The following is a 16,787-nucleotide window of genomic DNA, read 5'->3' as shown; positions in this document are numbered from 1 at the left end:
GTATGAGAGATACTCTGGGGGTGGGAATTTACTAAGATGGGCGTTCTATTTCACATGGGATGTTGCTATGGGCAACCAATCAGATTCTATCTATTATCTTCTAGAAGGTGCTAAATAAATAAGAAGTAGATTCTGATTGGTTGCCCATAGCACATCCCATGTAAAGTAGAGCTCACATCTTAGTAAATGTCCCAGAGTGGCTCCAGGTGTGTACAGGCTGAGTATTCCTTATCCAAACTGCTCGGGATCAGGAGCATTTTGGATAAGGGATTTCTTCTGGTTTTTGCAATATACATATTACATACTGGCATGCACACGATCTGGGTATGGAAAAAAGCAATCGGGGGGGTTTTGGAATCCACAGATAATGGAGACCTGACCTGTACTGTATTATTGGTGTTTCTCAGGTGGTGAAGTTGAAGCAGATCGAGCACACTCTGAATGAGAAGCGCATCTTACAAGCTGTTAATTTCCCTTTCCTTGTGCGTTTGGAGTACTCATTCAAGGTGACTCATTGAGATCATTCTATTGGTGTTAGAACAGCGGCTTCGGCACTTTCTGTCCCCGTCATCCCACAGATGGCTCCTCTGTCATTCTGCCTCTTCCTACCATTGTTTTGTATGTGTATTACTTCTGTCCAGTTGTCACAAGTTCTACCCCTCTTCTCACTGGTCACCGGTGCAGTCCGCTATCTCTGACCTGTATCCAGTATTACCAGAGGATCAGTGAGCAGCATGGTGTGTACTATGCAGAATAACAAACCTGAAATACCAAGACAAATATCCACAAACCTAAGTGGTGTAGTGGACTTCAGTGGAGTAAAGAGAGGGGTGATGTTTTTTGGTTGGGTTACAACAAGTGCCTAAGCTGATACTATGCGTATGCTCATTGTGTTTTATCACCAGTCTAACCCATTCCGAAATACATATCCTGCCTCTATCAATTACTACCATATTATTAGTATATCCCCCTATCTCCTGCCTAGATCTACTATCACCAGTCTAAGCATAAGCATTCCTCTCCTGCCAAAAACACTACCGTCGCCCATGTCTCTACATCCACCGTTATTACCAGTCTATTCCATTCTCTCCTGTCTCACTACTCCCACCCTGTAGTATTACCAGTCTCCCCATCACCTCCTGCCCCTGTCTACTCCCACCCTGTAGTATTACCAGTCTCCCCATCACCTCCTGTCCCTGTCTACTCCCACCCTGTAGTATTACCAGTCTCCCCGTCACCTCCTGCCCATGTCTACTCCCACCCTGTAGTATTACCAGTCTCCCCGTCACCTCCTGCCCCTGTCTACTCCCACCCTGTAGTATTACCAGTCTCCTAGTCACCTCCTGCCCATGTCTACTCCCACCCTGTAGTATTACCAGTCTCCCCGTCACCTCCTGCCCCTGTCTACTCCCACCCTGTAGTATTACCAGTCTCCTAGTCACCTCCTGCCCATGTCTACTCCCACCCTGTAGTATTACCAGTCTCCTCGTCACCTCCTGCCCATGTCTACTCCCACCCTGTAGTATTACCAGTCTCCCCGTCACCTCCTGCCCCTGTCTACTCCCAACCCATAGTATTACCAATCTCCCCATCAACTCCTGTCTCACTACTCCCACCCTGTATTATTACCAATCTCCATCTTTTCCTGGCGGTTTACTCAACATAAATTTGTTTTTGGCCAGAAGTGGTAGATGACCAGTCCCATCCTCTGACTAACACTATCCTGCTAGTACAAGGTTATCTATTATGGGTATGTCCATACTACTTGTCAGAAGCCTAAAGAGACACAAGATAGATCCTGTTTCCTCTGTCTGTATGGCTGACCAGAACTGAGCCATGTTGGTGCACCTAGGCCCAGGCTTTATAATGACCCTGCTTCCTGTTGCTTTCATTTCTCAGGACAACACTAACCTTTACATGGTGATGGAGTATGTAGCGGGGGGCGAGATGTTCTCTCACCTACGCAGGATCGGGCGCTTCAGGTAGTAACGTTGTATTAATGTTTGGGTGGGGGAGGTTTTGCCCGGATATAGATTTGGTGCTGTTTGTAGCATTGCTCCTATCTTACACCACATTTCCTGGTCTCTTTACAGTGAACCTCACGCCCGCTTTTACGCCTCCCAGATTGTATTAACCTTCGAATACCTGCACTCTCTGGACCTTATATACAGAGATCTGAAGCCAGAGAATCTGCTAATAGACCAACAAGGCTACATACAGGTACTGTGCGCTCTGATATCAAATATAAGTTGCACATAAGTTGACTTCACCGGCGCACCCGGTAACCTGTGCGGTCGACCTTCTGACCGAATACATGTCAGCCATGGATAGACCTTATGACCATCTAATTACTGTAGATCTCCTATGCCACTCCCGCTTCTAGACACGTCAGCCTGGGGGCCTAATCCACTTCTGGGTTTTGTCTGTTTGCACACTCGTATATAATTATGTCAGCACCAATGTACATCCTCCTGCAAATGTACTCGTAGTGGTTTTCTGTGTGCACATGAAATCTCAGTCTTTGTCCTTGTGTGACCCTAATACAGGTGACAGATTTTGGATTTGCCAAGAGAGTCAAGGGAAGAACTTGGACTCTGTGTGGGACCCCAGAGTACTTGGCCCCTGAAATTATTCTTAGTAAGGTAAGTGAGGGAACGTGCTGGAAGATAAGCTTGCACACTCGGGTCCCTGATGCTATGCCCAAAGTGCACCAATGTCAGCTATCAGAGACTCACTAAAGATGTAAGATCGGGGCATAGGTGTGCGCAGCTCATTACTTTAGGGTGTGCACCTCCGGAAAAAGATGTCTAGCGGTGCGTGGGGGTGTCTAGAACCAGTCAGATTGTGATTCTAGCATTAATCCACTTCTTACCATAATTAAACCCAAATAGAACTGATTGACCTGCTCATTTGCTTTTCTTTGTGACTGGGAATGACAAAACAGCCAGTCACTGCAAAAACAGGGACAGTGCATGTCAAAGGGGCATGTCAAAAATGTAGGTCGTGGCTTTGTGGGAAAGGGGCGTGGCCGCATAATGGTACCATTTCCCATTACACCACACAGTAGTAGTAGTAGTACGTTTATAAGGCGCCACAAAGTGTCCGCAGTGCCGTACATAGCAAACAAAAAAACTAATTACAAGGTAACGAACAGGGTGTGTTGATAAAATACAGCATAAATAGGGGTATAGCTGGTAGAACTAAAATCAGCATCAGTTCTGAAGTAGGTGTCGAAATTGTCGAGGAGACTGAAGATGAAGTAGAGGAAGGGAAGAACAGGACAGGAGCGCTGGTGAGGTAAAGAGGTAGGGTGAGTACGTGAGGAAGTAGTGTCTGTTATTCACAGTACACCACACAATAGTGCCACTTATACACATTGGGCTAGCTAGAGCTCCTTAGGCACACTGCACCAGGATTATGCACACCATGATGCCCATTACACATTATGACACACCCTAATGCGCATACTACGTGCACACGCCTATGTATAGGGATGACCTGGCACATTCGCTAAAAGTAAACAGTCCTCCAAGTTTTATCTTAAGGTGACTATCACACTGCAGGCTGAATGTCATAGGGCAGTGGTGGCTAACCTTGACACTCCAGCTGTTGAACTACACATCTCAACATGCCCTGCATCAGTTTTGGCATGGCCAAATAGCAAAACTGTAGCAGGGCATGCTGGGATGTGTAGTTCAGCAACAGCTGGAGTGTCAAGGTTAGCCATCACTGTCATAGGGTGTGATTTGGGAAAATCATGTTGCAAGACAGATTCATTTTCAGTATCAAAGAAAGAAGCCCAGTGCTAAAAGATTCTCGTGGGACCTGGCATGCTACGGGGACTGTTTGGTGTGACTGCAGCAGTGATGTGTGAGGTCAGATCTGTAGGTCCAATACTACGCAAGCTGAGTTGTAGGCTTTTAAGAAGATACTCAGCATTAAGCCATTAGGAACACAGCATTAACTAATTTATCTTGTTTTATTTTTATTTCCATACTTCTTGCTGTAATATTTCTGCTTGTTTGCCATCACTGTATGGGTATTTAATAAAGGTGTAGGTGAACCTATATTAATATTAAACTAATTTCAGTGGATACAGTTGTGCTTATAAGTTTACATACCCTGGCAGAATTTGTGATTTTCTGGCCATTTGTCAGAGAATATGAATGATAACTCACAAACTTTTCTTTCACTCCTGGTTAGTGGTTGGGTGAAGCCATTTATTGTCAAACAACGGTGTTTACTCTTTTTATGTCATAATGACAACAGAAACTACCCAGATGACCCTGATCAAACGCTAACCTGCCCCAGTTCTTTTTTTTTTGGAGAGTGCTCCCCACTGGGTGAGGTTGTGTGTGTTTTTTTTTGTTTTTTTTGTTTTTTTTATGGGGAGTGCTCCCTTAAAAAAAAAAAAAAAAAAACCCACTGCCTCCCTGGGTCCAGGCAGCGCAGCTGAACTGTCAATCAGCCGCAGCCCGGACCTGCACCCCATCCCTGTCCCCGGCAGCAGACTTGTCATAAGCCAGTGCCGGGGACTTTAATAGAAAAGCCGGAGGGGAGGAGGGAGCAGGGCCGGCTCTATCACTAGGCAGCTTTAGGCAGCTGCCTAGGGCGCCAGGATCTGGGGGGCGCCACCAAGTCTACAAATCAAAAAATCAAGGATGTCTATGAGGTACTTAATGCAGGTGGTAACTGTGGAACTTCTAAGACCTCACCTCTATACTTTCCCTTGAGTCATACTTCCTACATTTCTCCCCCCTCCTCGTACTCTGTTGTGGGTGGCAAAGGGGAGGGTGTAGAGGACCTCCAGGAAGAGCAGGGTACTTGGCCACCTTCCTGAAGGCAGGGGTGGTCACGGGGATTGGATGACCACATGATCTAAAAAAAAATTGTGGGGGGGGGGGGGGGGGGGGTAGGTAGGTTAAAGTTTTGCCTAGGGTGCTGAGAAACCTTGCACCGGCCCTGGGAGGGAGGAGGAGGTGCAGCAGAGGGGATGGAGCCAGGCTTGCCAGACTGGAAACTAAGGCACAGCCCGGAAAATTCTCGGGATTGCCACTGAAGTGTATTGCCCCCTTTAACAACTGTAGGATCCTTTTGTGGCCTTTATTTCTTTATTGCTATAGCTTTGCGTTACAATTTTGCTCCCTGAGCAGTGGGACAGCTCCCTGGTCCATCACCCTTGCACGCAGCCAATCAGTGATCACCTGCTGCTTTGAGGTGATCACAGGTTCCCCAACTGCCCCTACCTGTGAGACACTGCGGCCTGAGAGTGGTATAGCGGGATGTTCAAAGCAGGACTGTCCCTCTGTAATCAGGACAGTTGGGAGGTATGTAGTCTTCTCATGTGGTTCATTCATAGTGCTTATAGCGCCTTTTCCATTGAGGGGGGCATGGGAGGTGCAGACACTTTTTGGTTAGAATTATAACCTCACAGCACTGAGGTCATTGGTTAGATTCCCACCATGTGAGACCCACTAGAACACTTGCTGCAGCAGCAGCGGATATCAAATTTATACAAACTAATTTTTATTTAATTTTTATTCCTTTATTTTAACAATATTAAAGTGCTGGATTTTGCAGGTTGGAAGGTGGTAACTCTAACCACCCCCACCCTGCAGATTCCCATAATGTCCTTAACTGTGCAGAGTTTGTATATTCTCCCCGTGCTTCCGTGGGTTTCCTCCGTGTACTCCGGTTTCCTCCCACAATCCAAAAATATACTGGTAGGCTAATTGGCTCTTACCAAAATTAACCCTAGAATGTCTGTGTGTATATGTGGCAGGGAATATAGATTGTAAGCTCCACCGGAGCAGGGACAGATGTGATTAGCCAAACTTTCTCTGTAAATCGCTGCGGGATATGTGTGCGCTATATAAAGAATAATAAATAATATCCCCTCTTTCAAACTTTATCCTGGGACTGCCCTAAGATTGGTGAATCTGCGGTTAGTACCTGTCCCTCACTCCATGCTACCGAACTACCCACGCAGAGGTGACCGCTCTCTGGAAAGACTTCATGCACTTCAATCATTAGGAGCCTGTGTTGCTGAGGGAATATAGATAATACATACAAGGCAGCAATCTCAGATGAACATCACTCTGCTTTCAGTGGACACCTACGGACCTGCAGCGATAAGGGGCACAGGCTCGTTGGTGGCAGCTGATCTTCTATCTTGCCCAATACTTTTTTTTGTTTTTGTTTCCAAACAGCTTTATTATGTGCCTTGTTGTCTAAGCCAGGGTGAGGTGCATTTTGCCAAGAGAATACTGCATGTAGTCAATAGTTTTTTTTTTTTTTCTCACCACTTGGCTAATAAACACATTGACTATATGAGGTGGGAAACAGACTTTCCCAGCCTGCCGTGGGTTTTTCTTAGTTGGTTCAATGTTTGGTCATGGCCTCTGCTTCTGATGTGTTATATTGGCAAGAATTCTTTTGCATTTTCTCTAAAATCGATTGATGCATAAGAAAAAAAAAAGTGGCCACAAGGGGGCATGGTCGCCAAGAAAAATGGATATGTAATGATTGGACATAGCAATGGTGTTTGTGCATATCTTATTGTGTGATCATTATACTTTATCTATGTTTGTTAATCAGGCATGTTGGGAGATTTTTCTTGGCACATTGTAAAAAAAAAGGTATTTAAACCATAGTTTGTATGTTATAGTAACAAAAAAGTAATAAAATAAATAAATAAAACATCGAGTCATTCAGTGGATCCAGCACTTGATTTTTTTTAAGATCATGGGATCTGGTTTTGTCGTAAATATAGATAAATATGTTTCTGCCTCTTTAAAATAATTTCAAATCTGTTCTTGTTTCCTTAGGGGTATAATAAGGCTGTGGACTGGTGGGCTCTGGGTGTCCTGATTTATGAGATGGCTGCAGGTTATCCACCATTCTTTGCTGATCAGCCTATTCAGATCTATGAAAAGATTGTATCTGGGAAGGTATAGGATCCATGTTTACCGTTTTTGCATTACTCTCTTTCTACTTCTCTTTTCAGTTCCTCCCTTTTGTCTCTTCGTTACCTTTTTCCATTTGCCCTCGTGTGTTCAAGTCTTGATGACCTCTCGCTCTTACTCTTACAGGTCCGCTTCCCCTCTCACTTCAGTTCTGATTTGAAGGATCTACTCCGAAACCTTTTGCAGGTTGATCTTACCAAACGATTTGGGAACTTGAAGAACGGTGTGACAGACATCAAAGGCCATAAATGGTTCAGCACCACAGACTGGATTGCAGTCTATCAAAAAAAGGTATAGCCCAAATTCAAAAAGTGTGATAAGAAAATGAAGTAGAATGGGAAATGGGGTGATTAGTGTTCTCCGACGGTCTTCCAGATGTAAGGAGTTAAAAAAGCCTAAAACCTAGAGATCCTACAGGTTTTGGTGCCTGACCATGACTGGCTTGCTTATAAATAGGTGCCCAGGTTAAAACACCTATGTAAAAGATGGAAAAGTTACCAATGCTGCTTCTACAACAGAATGTTTCTTTCTTCCTCTTATGTGTACCCCGAACCACCCACTCCATTTCAATTCTTCATTTTTCTCTGATTTTCCTGTTTTACAGGTTGAGGCCCCATTCATACCGAAGTGCAAGGGCCCAGGCGACACAAGTAACTTTGATGACTATGAAGAAGAAGAGATCAGAGTTTCCATTACGGATAAGTGCGCCAAAGAATTCTCTGAGTTCTGAGGAGCACAGTGACAGCAGGAGCCATTACCTAAGACCTCCCGCAATCGAGAGAGACCGATGGAGAGAAAGCCGCTGACCGGCACAAAAAACTTCTCCTTCCCTTTCACACTCCCCACCTCTCTAGCTTTTATTAGTGGTGCAGAATCGACTTGGCGGCCATCTTATTTTATCCTGGATCTGGTGGTGCTGGTTTCGATTGGTCCTGGAGATCCCCGGTCTCTGTCATCCCCACTTCCCTTACACTTTTGCTTCTCTCCTTGACAGATCAGAGGGGCCAAGAAAGTTATTTAAATGTGACTGGTTCCTCTAGGGTGGAGTCAGAACCTTAGGGGCAGGGCCATATCCCTCAGGAGTGTGGCCTATGTTATTATTTTTTTGTTGTTTTTTTTTTTTTTTTTTAACCATTTTCATCCGAAGAGCTTGGCTACTGGTTTTTAATCATTTAGTTTACATAGTTTATAAATATTGAACTGTTTTAATCTGAATTCTCTTCCCTGCCACTCACTGTCCTGTTGCCCAGCTTTCCCTGTGCTAGAATGACTTTTAAACTGAAAGTGCCAGTTTTTACCCCCACTTCACACCACTGTTTAGTTCACGTATCCACGTTTTTGCCTCTGGGTTATCCCCTCCCTCCATCATTAATGCCATGCAATTCTTACGGGTTGCTTTCTCTTACCACATTGGAGGCCTACAAAATGACTTCCTTGTAGGTATTGGACAGTGGTTATTATGGGACAGTATAGGAACCTCTGCCATGCCCACTTATCAGGATGAAGTTTAAAAAAAAAAATGATTTGGTCCTCACTATGGGTTTTGTGGGGTTTTCTGCAGACGCGCCAGCCGAATGTCATTTGTTAGGTAAGACAGTTACTGTTTTATATAGGATAAAGGACAAGAAGCCAGCCCTGTATACTTACCAAGAGGGACCTGGTCCCATCTACCACAACTACAGTAATGTTCTTAGCAAAACACTTTTAATGGGGCTTGTAGGCAATAAGACACTATTGTTCTCCTGACTTGCTGACAGGACTACTTGGCCAATATGTGTGTGAGCTGCCACTTTGTCCTTTTCTGGAGGGCTATAACCAATCTAGAAGGGCATTAAGACACTCGTGCTATGCTGTTGGCTTTTGTTAGGGTTGTTTCACCCAACCCGCTACAGAGTGCCTTATTGTCCCAAAAACCGTGTTAACGATGAGCAGTAAGCGCAATAATGTCATCATCTAGTGCTTACATAGGCCTATCACAGTGGCCATTGTTTTACCATTAGTGGAAGGGCAAGGGTAAAGTCAGCCATGACTGAAGTTGGGCTTGGTTGTATTGTATAAAGATCAGCAACAGGGTTTTACTGGCTACAAGGTTCGATGGAGCGTTCCTTCCATCCAACCCACACTAGAGGTACGTTTTTATTGAAATTGATGAAACGTGTTGTATTGTCCACCTTTTTAGTGATGAAAACACAAAAATGTATATCATGCCTAAATGTTGGTGGAGACAGCATCTTTTAAGGAGTAGGGTTTGTCCATCCGTTTCGCCGCTTTGGAGATGTTGGGTAGCCCATCCCATGCAGGTACTTGAGACTTGTTTCTCAGTTCCGCTGCTTTGGAGATGTTGGGTAGCCCATCCCATGCAGGTACTTGAGATTTCAATTCCCATCCCAAGTAAATGGCTATAGATTCTGTCTTTATGAAGTGTTAAGAATTGCAATAGGACACTCAAAAGGGACCGTGCAGCTATATAGAAATAATGCTGGAGAAGGTTACCTCTCTCCTAATGTGTAACAGTTTAATGTCAATTCATTCTAAATCCACGCAGCGCTAATTGAAATTGTTGCTGGTTTTTCAAACCAAGTCCAACAAGGATTATAGGTCAGGGGTCTGGGGTCATATACACCTAATGTCACTGCTTAGTACTGTATGGTCTGCAACACTATTCTTTGTTAGACGAGGCTCCAGATGTGAAGAACTTTTGTTTGGAAAGTCCAATATAAGGGCCATTTAAAATCTAGTATGAAGGTTGTGCCACTTGGAAAATAGGACACACCATCTTCAGCTATTTATAACCTGACAAGTGGAAGTGGGCGGGCTTATTACAGCCATAGATGGTGAGGGAAGTGCTATAATTTGGGGGCAGAGAGGTGAATTTCAAATGCGTATTCACTTACACAAATAAAAAGAATATATATATATATATATATATATATATATATATATATATATATATATATATATATATATATATATATATATATACACACATTAATTATATACACTCACTTCTTACATGTGTTATACTGTAAACATTTGAAACAAATTACCAATAAAGTTTTGTTTAAAAAAAAAAAACTTTCAATTTTTTTTTTATTCTGGTTACACCTGTGTATTAATTTGGCGTAATATGTAATAGATCCGAAAATTAAGGAACCAGTGTGATTTCTGTGACGTCTGCTGCAATCCTAAAACAAATCCAGTCTTACAACAAATTGCCGCTTTAAAATCTGCAGTGAACTCTGCCGAAACAAAACCGTTATTAAGTGGGGTCAGCTACATTTCATGAATAGGCATGGCTATTATATAAGCATTCAGCATTCTAACATGTGAACTGTGCTAGAAGATACATTAGATCGTAGTTCTTCATTAAAGCAAGGGGAACTTGTTTGACTTATTACAGCCATAGATGAGGTTTCAATGAGATCTCTCCAATGCTAAGCAACTTCATAGACTTTAACATTGAGTTTCTGCAAAAGTGAGAAAGTAAAAATTGCTCTTGTATGGTTTCTTTATACCAATCAAATATAAGAAAACCCTTCACATAAAGGGCCAGATGTACTAAGCTTGAAAAGTGATAGAATGGACAGTGATAAACTACCAGCCAATCAGCTTCTACCTGCCATTTCACAGGCTGGGTTTGAGAAAAAGACAGGTAGGAGCTGATTGGTTGGTGGTTTATGACTCCATGTTATCACTTTTACAGCTTAGTAAATCTGGCCCCCAGAAAGTAGCCTAGATCTGGCTATATACAACCATGGCACTATCCCAAGTAAAACATTTCGCTCACATACCGTATTTCTTCACATGTAAGGGATTGCATGTGAACCAGGGGAATGCTTCCTCCAAATTTGACCTATTTTTGTAGGTGTATATTATTTAGCATTTAACAGACGTTTAAATCACTGTAATTAATTGCAATATCCATAACCTGTTATTAAAGCAGGACAGCACTTGAGCCTTGGGCTGCGATGTGATATAATCTGCTTTGTAATAACTGTGATCCCGTCAGTGTTCTGATAAGCTGTAAACCATCAGATGTAATAGAGAACGAATGGCATCGAAGTTACCAGAAACCAGCAAGTATGAAACGCACCTGGCTACGAGACCTCTACCTGATTCTCCCACCACCACCCTGTATATCAAATATGCCAATCATCCGATGTAATAGGCAGCCAGTATAGAACGCGCAAGAAGCTGCCAAACAAGAGCAGTGTTTGGACAGAACTTTGTATAAAGAAAGGAAATAAAAAATTTAGAGTGCAATCGACCCCCAATTTAATGGCTGACACTGGAAGTCTACCATATGCTTGAAATGGAAAAATGAGGGGGCTTAGTTCCAATATGAGCCCTAAGCATAAAGAGTGACTATAGCAGGCAGACCTATAGGGCCTATAAAACGCACACCTATGCACCTTGCATTTATGCTGCCTCGGTCAGTTCCACCAATGGTCTGTGATTTGGATTAAATCCTCATGGCGATCACAAAGGTACCTTGGTGCATAAGCACATTCCCTGTAATCACTGATAATCTCCATTGCAAAAACATTGGCATTGTGTACAAACATTAATTAGGCCTGTATTGCAGGACACTCCTGCCGTGCATAACCAGCAATCCCCACAACACAGGTCCTGGTAAACCCAGTCATAACCAATTTTAATGGCTGCCATGCAGTAATTTGGAGAACTACAAGTATCAGCATGCTCTGGCACCCAGGGTGTGTTGTAAGATTGTTTCTGTTTAAAAGTAAAAACTAATAGATAACATAATATGAAACACTCCCTGGCACTAACCACCTTGGTATCCAGATGGTAAATCTAGTCAAAATGTTTAACTGTCAACACCTGGTTTTCATTATGTTAGTGATAGAGGTTCAGGATCGGATGTGGAAGGGGGTGTTTGGGATGTGGAAGGGGGTGGTTGTTATGTGGAAGGGGGTGGTTAGGATGTGGAAGGGGATGGTTGGGATGTGGAAGGGGGTGTTTGGGATGTGGAAGGGGGTGGTTAGGATGTGGAAGGGGGGTGGTTAGGATGTGGAAGGGGGGTGGTTAGGATGTGGAAGGGGATGGTTGGGATGTGGAAGGGGGTGGTTAGGATGTGGAAGGGGGTGTTTGGGATGTGGAAGGGGGTGGTTGGGATGTGGAAGGGGTGGTTAGGATGTGGAAGGGGGTGGTTGGGATGTGGAAGGGGTGGTTAGGGAGAGTAAGTGGAAGGGGGTGGTTAGGATGTGGAAGGGGGGTGGTCGGGATGTGGAAGGGGTGGTTAGGATGTGGAAGGGGGTGTTTGGGATGTGGAAGGGGGTGTTTGGGATGTGGAAGGGGTGGTTAGGGAGAGTAAGTGGAAGGGGATGGTTGGGATGTGGAAGGGGGTGGTTAGGATGTGGAAGGGGGTGGTTAGGATGTGGAAGGGGGTGTTTGGGATGTGGTTAGGATGTGGAAGGGGGTGGTTAGGGAGAGTAAGTGGAAGGGGGTGGTTGTTATGTGGAAGGGGGTGGTTAGGGAGGGTAAGTGGAAGGTGTGGCTTTTAATCCACACCAAACTTACTTCAGTATTTGTTTACTACGATGTAGTAGGAGGATAGATAACCTCCATAAACACTGCATAACTCGAAGTGTACCTGAGGGGACGATTGGCATGATGCCAATAGTGTCCTTCCCATGTAAATATATCGCTTCACTCTGGTCAGAGCCTGAGTACAGTGATGCATATAATAAGGGAATAATCGCTCCCATGCACAAGGCGAGCCTTGCATACGGCACCTCTTCAAAAGACTTGGCAGCTCGACTACATGTGATACATCGTATGCATACGGTGTAACGCAAGTGATTCCATTCGCCGCCTGGGATATGATTTATCCTTGGTGTGGGAGTAACAATCTCTGGATACAGTGTGCAACGCATGGGACCACGCATCAGGTCGGAATTGTACGTATATGATATGCGATTTGACACTCTACATGACTTAGTGGCCCAATGGGGTGAAATTGAGTAGAAAAGGGCCTAAATGCAAGGGTGATAAGGAGAGATAAACGTCCAGCCAATCAGCTCCTTAATGACTTTTTTCAAACACAGCCTGTAACATGGCAGTTAGCAGGTGATTGGCCGGACGTTTATCTCCCCTTATCACCCTTGGATTTATCTCTTGTTAAAGCTTAATACATCTGCCCCATTAATCCTAGCCTTCCCCCTGGTGCCTAACCCTAACTGGCCCCTTTTGCAACCAACCCCTCACCCCCCTCAATTGCCTGACTCACCCTAAAAATCATGGAAAAACAACATAGAAACCTTTTCTGTCGATCATTTGCACGTCAACCTTTTGAATCTGTTGATCGAAGTCCATGTCGATCTATTTACCGTGTATATTCTGTCTGGATACCCCCAATAAGAAAGGCTTGCAATTTGGCCATTTAGGGGCATATGAAATAGGGTTTGAGCTTTTCGGAGATTCGTGCCGGCTGATCTAAGTCAAGGCAAAACCATGCATTGTAAATGATGGATATATATATATATATATATATATATATATATATATATTTAAAGGGCAAACCTCTCCCACCCAGCATTCTGCACCTCCGACATAACTACACCCTGTTACATATGCCCCTTAATCTAATCCTATGCGGCGAACACTCTTCCAAGTTTCCTTTTTCTATCAAAATGTACGTGAAATATTTTCTGTGTCTATTGTACGATAGAACGTACTACACCGTACAGAAAATGTTTTGTTTGCTTTTTTTTCTCTTCTGGTGTTCTGGAAATTTTTTATGTTTTTTATTTTTCTTACAAAATGCATCCATAAGAAACTTTTGCCCATGGGGTGCCGTGAAATTATAATTTTTTGATTCTCTAGGGTGCTATAGTTCAAAAAAGTGTAGGAACCACTGCCCCATGAGGCAACAGATAAGCAAGAGATTATTTTTTTAGTTGGTCCGCGGGTATTTGATATGAACGCTTTTGGAGTCCTTGGAAACCTGTTGCATTGTGATTTTAGAGGCTTGTATAGACACAAGTAGAAATTGAGGTGCCACATAGGGATATTACATTCAAGCCGTGGCGGCTCCAGAGATGGGGCAGCAGCGCAGTTCAAAAGTTCAAATAGGTGAGCCACAGCAACCTCCGGTGAGTCAATGCTTTTGATGGCAGTTGGTGTGGCTTCCCTATTTGAACTTTTGGACTGTGCTGCTACCCACTCTCTGGTGCCACCACTGCATTCAAGATCTTTTCATGGGCACCTCTTGGTATGCAGGCCCTCTTCACTTTGGTTTTTAATAGAGAGAATGTTTAGTTAGAAATGTGTTCGGCAGGAACCTGACATAACCTAAACCAGAACTATTCTATCCTCTGAACTGACTGAAAGAACTACTTTTCCTGCCCGGGGCTGTGTGTTGCCGGGACATTGCATGTTCTGTATTCATCTGACACATCTGGTAGGGATCTCATATGAGGTAAAAATGAGTCGTTGCTGTGATATTTTAAATATTTTATATATTTTTTTTTTTGTTTTAATACTATGAGTGCATTTCATAGAGAATAAATGTTTCCGTCCCACAGTGATGCACTAGTACAGTCATGGTATTGAGAATAACATTGCATTGGTTTTTGCAAAGTTTTACATGTTACATACTGGCAAATGCCTCCATTTGAAACCCCCACTATCCACGCCAGCCCGAAGCATGGCGGGCGGAGACGCGTTACGCCGGCGGTGTGGATTGATTTTATAAAGTGTGGCGAGCGGACATGGAATACATGTAAAGTAATCCGCGTCCGCTTGCCACGCTTCGGGCTCGGTGGCTCGCTAAAATCAACTCCACACTGACGTGGATAGTGGGGGTATGAAAAGGTCGGGAGGACACGTAAAGCATCCCCTTGCGGGGCTCGCTGCGCTTGCCACGCGTCGGGCTGGCATGGATAGTGGGGGTGTTTCAGGAACACATTCACACCTGTGATGACAGGCAGGTTAAAATGGTCAATGGTTCCCACATAATGTAATAAGCGCAAACTGACTACGCTAACTAGGTATGCTCCGGCTGCCCACGAACGGACGGGAATATGATGCTGATACTAACAGGGACGCATGACTGACTACTTGCGTAGTTTCACGGCGGCAGCTTAAGCTACGCTAACTACGTAACTGCCTCCGTGAAACTACACAATTACCGGTTGGAATAACAGATCTCTTGCAGTGATAATGGGTCTACCAGGGGGGATCCTCCAACAATTTGTGGATCTTTTGAATAGTATACATAAGTGGTACCAATGGAAATGCTGAAAGTAAAGCATCCATAAGTGTAGCAGGGATCATTCTCCCAGCAATGGCTTATAGCAGTACTAATTCATTCTTGAAAACAGATGATTGATCGCTAGGTAACTGGTGATAAGTGACCAGTTTCTGTACGTTTTATAAAATCATATGGTAATAAACTCACACAGATGAATATCAAGATCCAAATACCAACTGTGTGATGGGTAATGTTTGCTGATTTTTGATGACCATAAAGCAAATGCCTAGGGCATTTAGAATGCCTTTGGTTATAAAGCTTGTACAATTGAGCCAGCAGGAGCGTCCATGCAAGGAGCAGAAACAGTTGGGGCAGCAGTGGGCCGTAACAAAAATGGCCACCTTCTTTGGAGGAGGGCTGCTGTGCATGCCCAGCTTGTAGCAGCTGCTGCTCCCATGGGCCTTTGTATAAAGCATGGGTCTTCAAACTGTGGCCCTCCAGATGTTGTGAAACTACAAATCCCAGTATGCCTTGCCACAGTTTTGCTATAAGGGAGTGTTAAAACTGTGGCAAGGCATGCTGGGATTTGTAGTTTCACAACATCTGGAGGGCCACAGTTTGAAGACCCATGGTAAAGGGTACTACTGTGTGATGTGAATAATGTTGCTTTGTATCAGTTATACTTATGTTATTCTTGTTCACGATTATAGTGTCGCTAATGCTGTGCCAAAAAAAAAAAAGCATGAAATCAGGCGAGATGCAAAAACTATTGCAGCAAGGCTCCAGCTATTTACCTACCCTACACAACCACAGCAGGGCAGGAGCTGCTGCAGCAACCCTCAATAAATAAGCATCCTATGGAATGTCCTTCCACGTACATTAAGACTCTCCGCTAGCCTCCAAACTTTCAAGCGTTCCCTGAAAACTCACCTCTTCAGGCAAGCCTATCATATTTCATAGTTCTACATGCATAACCCTCTGAGGCACTTATGTATTATATAGCTTCCCTTCTGGACTTGTAACTTGGTGGGACTGCTATTACTGGTGCCTGTCCTTGTGTTTCCCTCCTATATCCCTATAGACTGTAAACTTGCAGCAGGGCCCTCCTACCTCCATGTTTGTCTTTTGTTACCCAGTTTGTTTTATCGCTGTCAAATATTGTAAAGTGAAACGGAATCTGCTGCGCTATATAAGAAACTGTAATTAAATAAATAATGAAGTGAAAAAATAACTGACTGGGTATCGATCATGGATGTTATACCCATCAGGGAGGGGGGAGGAGGAGCAGGGCCAAGGCCCTTATTCTGATTGATGCGGACTTTACCGCGTACTTACGGATCGCGTCTTTATGACGTCTGCGCATGCGTGGAGAACGCTACGCGCATGTGCCACGCCTTGACTCGGTACCAGTTCGGCCAAATCCCGTCCAAAACTGTTCACCGCTATCAGTCGGGAAATAGGGGCGTATTATGGGCGTCATGCGGAATGACACATGGGCGTAGTTTCAAAGTGGGCAAAACGGGGCGGCAACATGGGCGGACACGGGGGAGTACACTTATGTTGGGGGGCGTACATTCGGAAACCACTCCGAATGCACGCGATGAAAA

General features: G+C 44.1%; 1 protein-coding gene across 3 annotated transcripts in view; it reads left to right on the top strand.

Moving 5' to 3' along the window:
• The window catches only part of LOC146075590 (cAMP-dependent protein kinase catalytic subunit alpha), a 45,141-nt gene extending 35,208 nt beyond the window's left edge, over positions 1–9,933 (top strand). For 2 of the 3 annotated variants that reach the window (XM_083184972.1, XM_083184971.1), the window contains exons 5-11: positions 408–506; positions 1,900–1,982; positions 2,094–2,220; positions 2,547–2,642; positions 6,828–6,950; positions 7,092–7,256; positions 7,570–9,932. In XM_083184972.1, coding sequence (XP_083041098.1) covers positions 408–506; positions 1,900–1,982; positions 2,094–2,220; positions 2,547–2,642; positions 6,828–6,950; positions 7,092–7,256; positions 7,570–7,695 — 819 coding nt within the window. In that variant the 3' untranslated portion in view covers positions 7,696–9,932. Of the gene's footprint in view, positions 1–407; positions 507–1,899; positions 1,983–2,093; positions 2,221–2,546; positions 2,643–6,827; positions 6,951–7,091; positions 7,257–7,569 lie in introns of all 3 variants that reach the window. The other variant, XM_083184970.1, reaches the window with a different exon arrangement.
• The last annotated feature ends 6,854 nt before the right edge of the window (positions 9,934–16,787 follow it).

The sequence above is a fragment of the Crinia signifera genome, chromosome 4 (assembly GCF_055691185.1).
Source record: "Crinia signifera chromosome 4, ASM5569118v1, whole genome shotgun sequence".
Taxonomy (NCBI): domain Eukaryota; kingdom Metazoa; phylum Chordata; class Amphibia; order Anura; family Myobatrachidae; genus Crinia; species Crinia signifera.
This window is presented reverse-complemented; position numbering and strand designations above follow the sequence as displayed.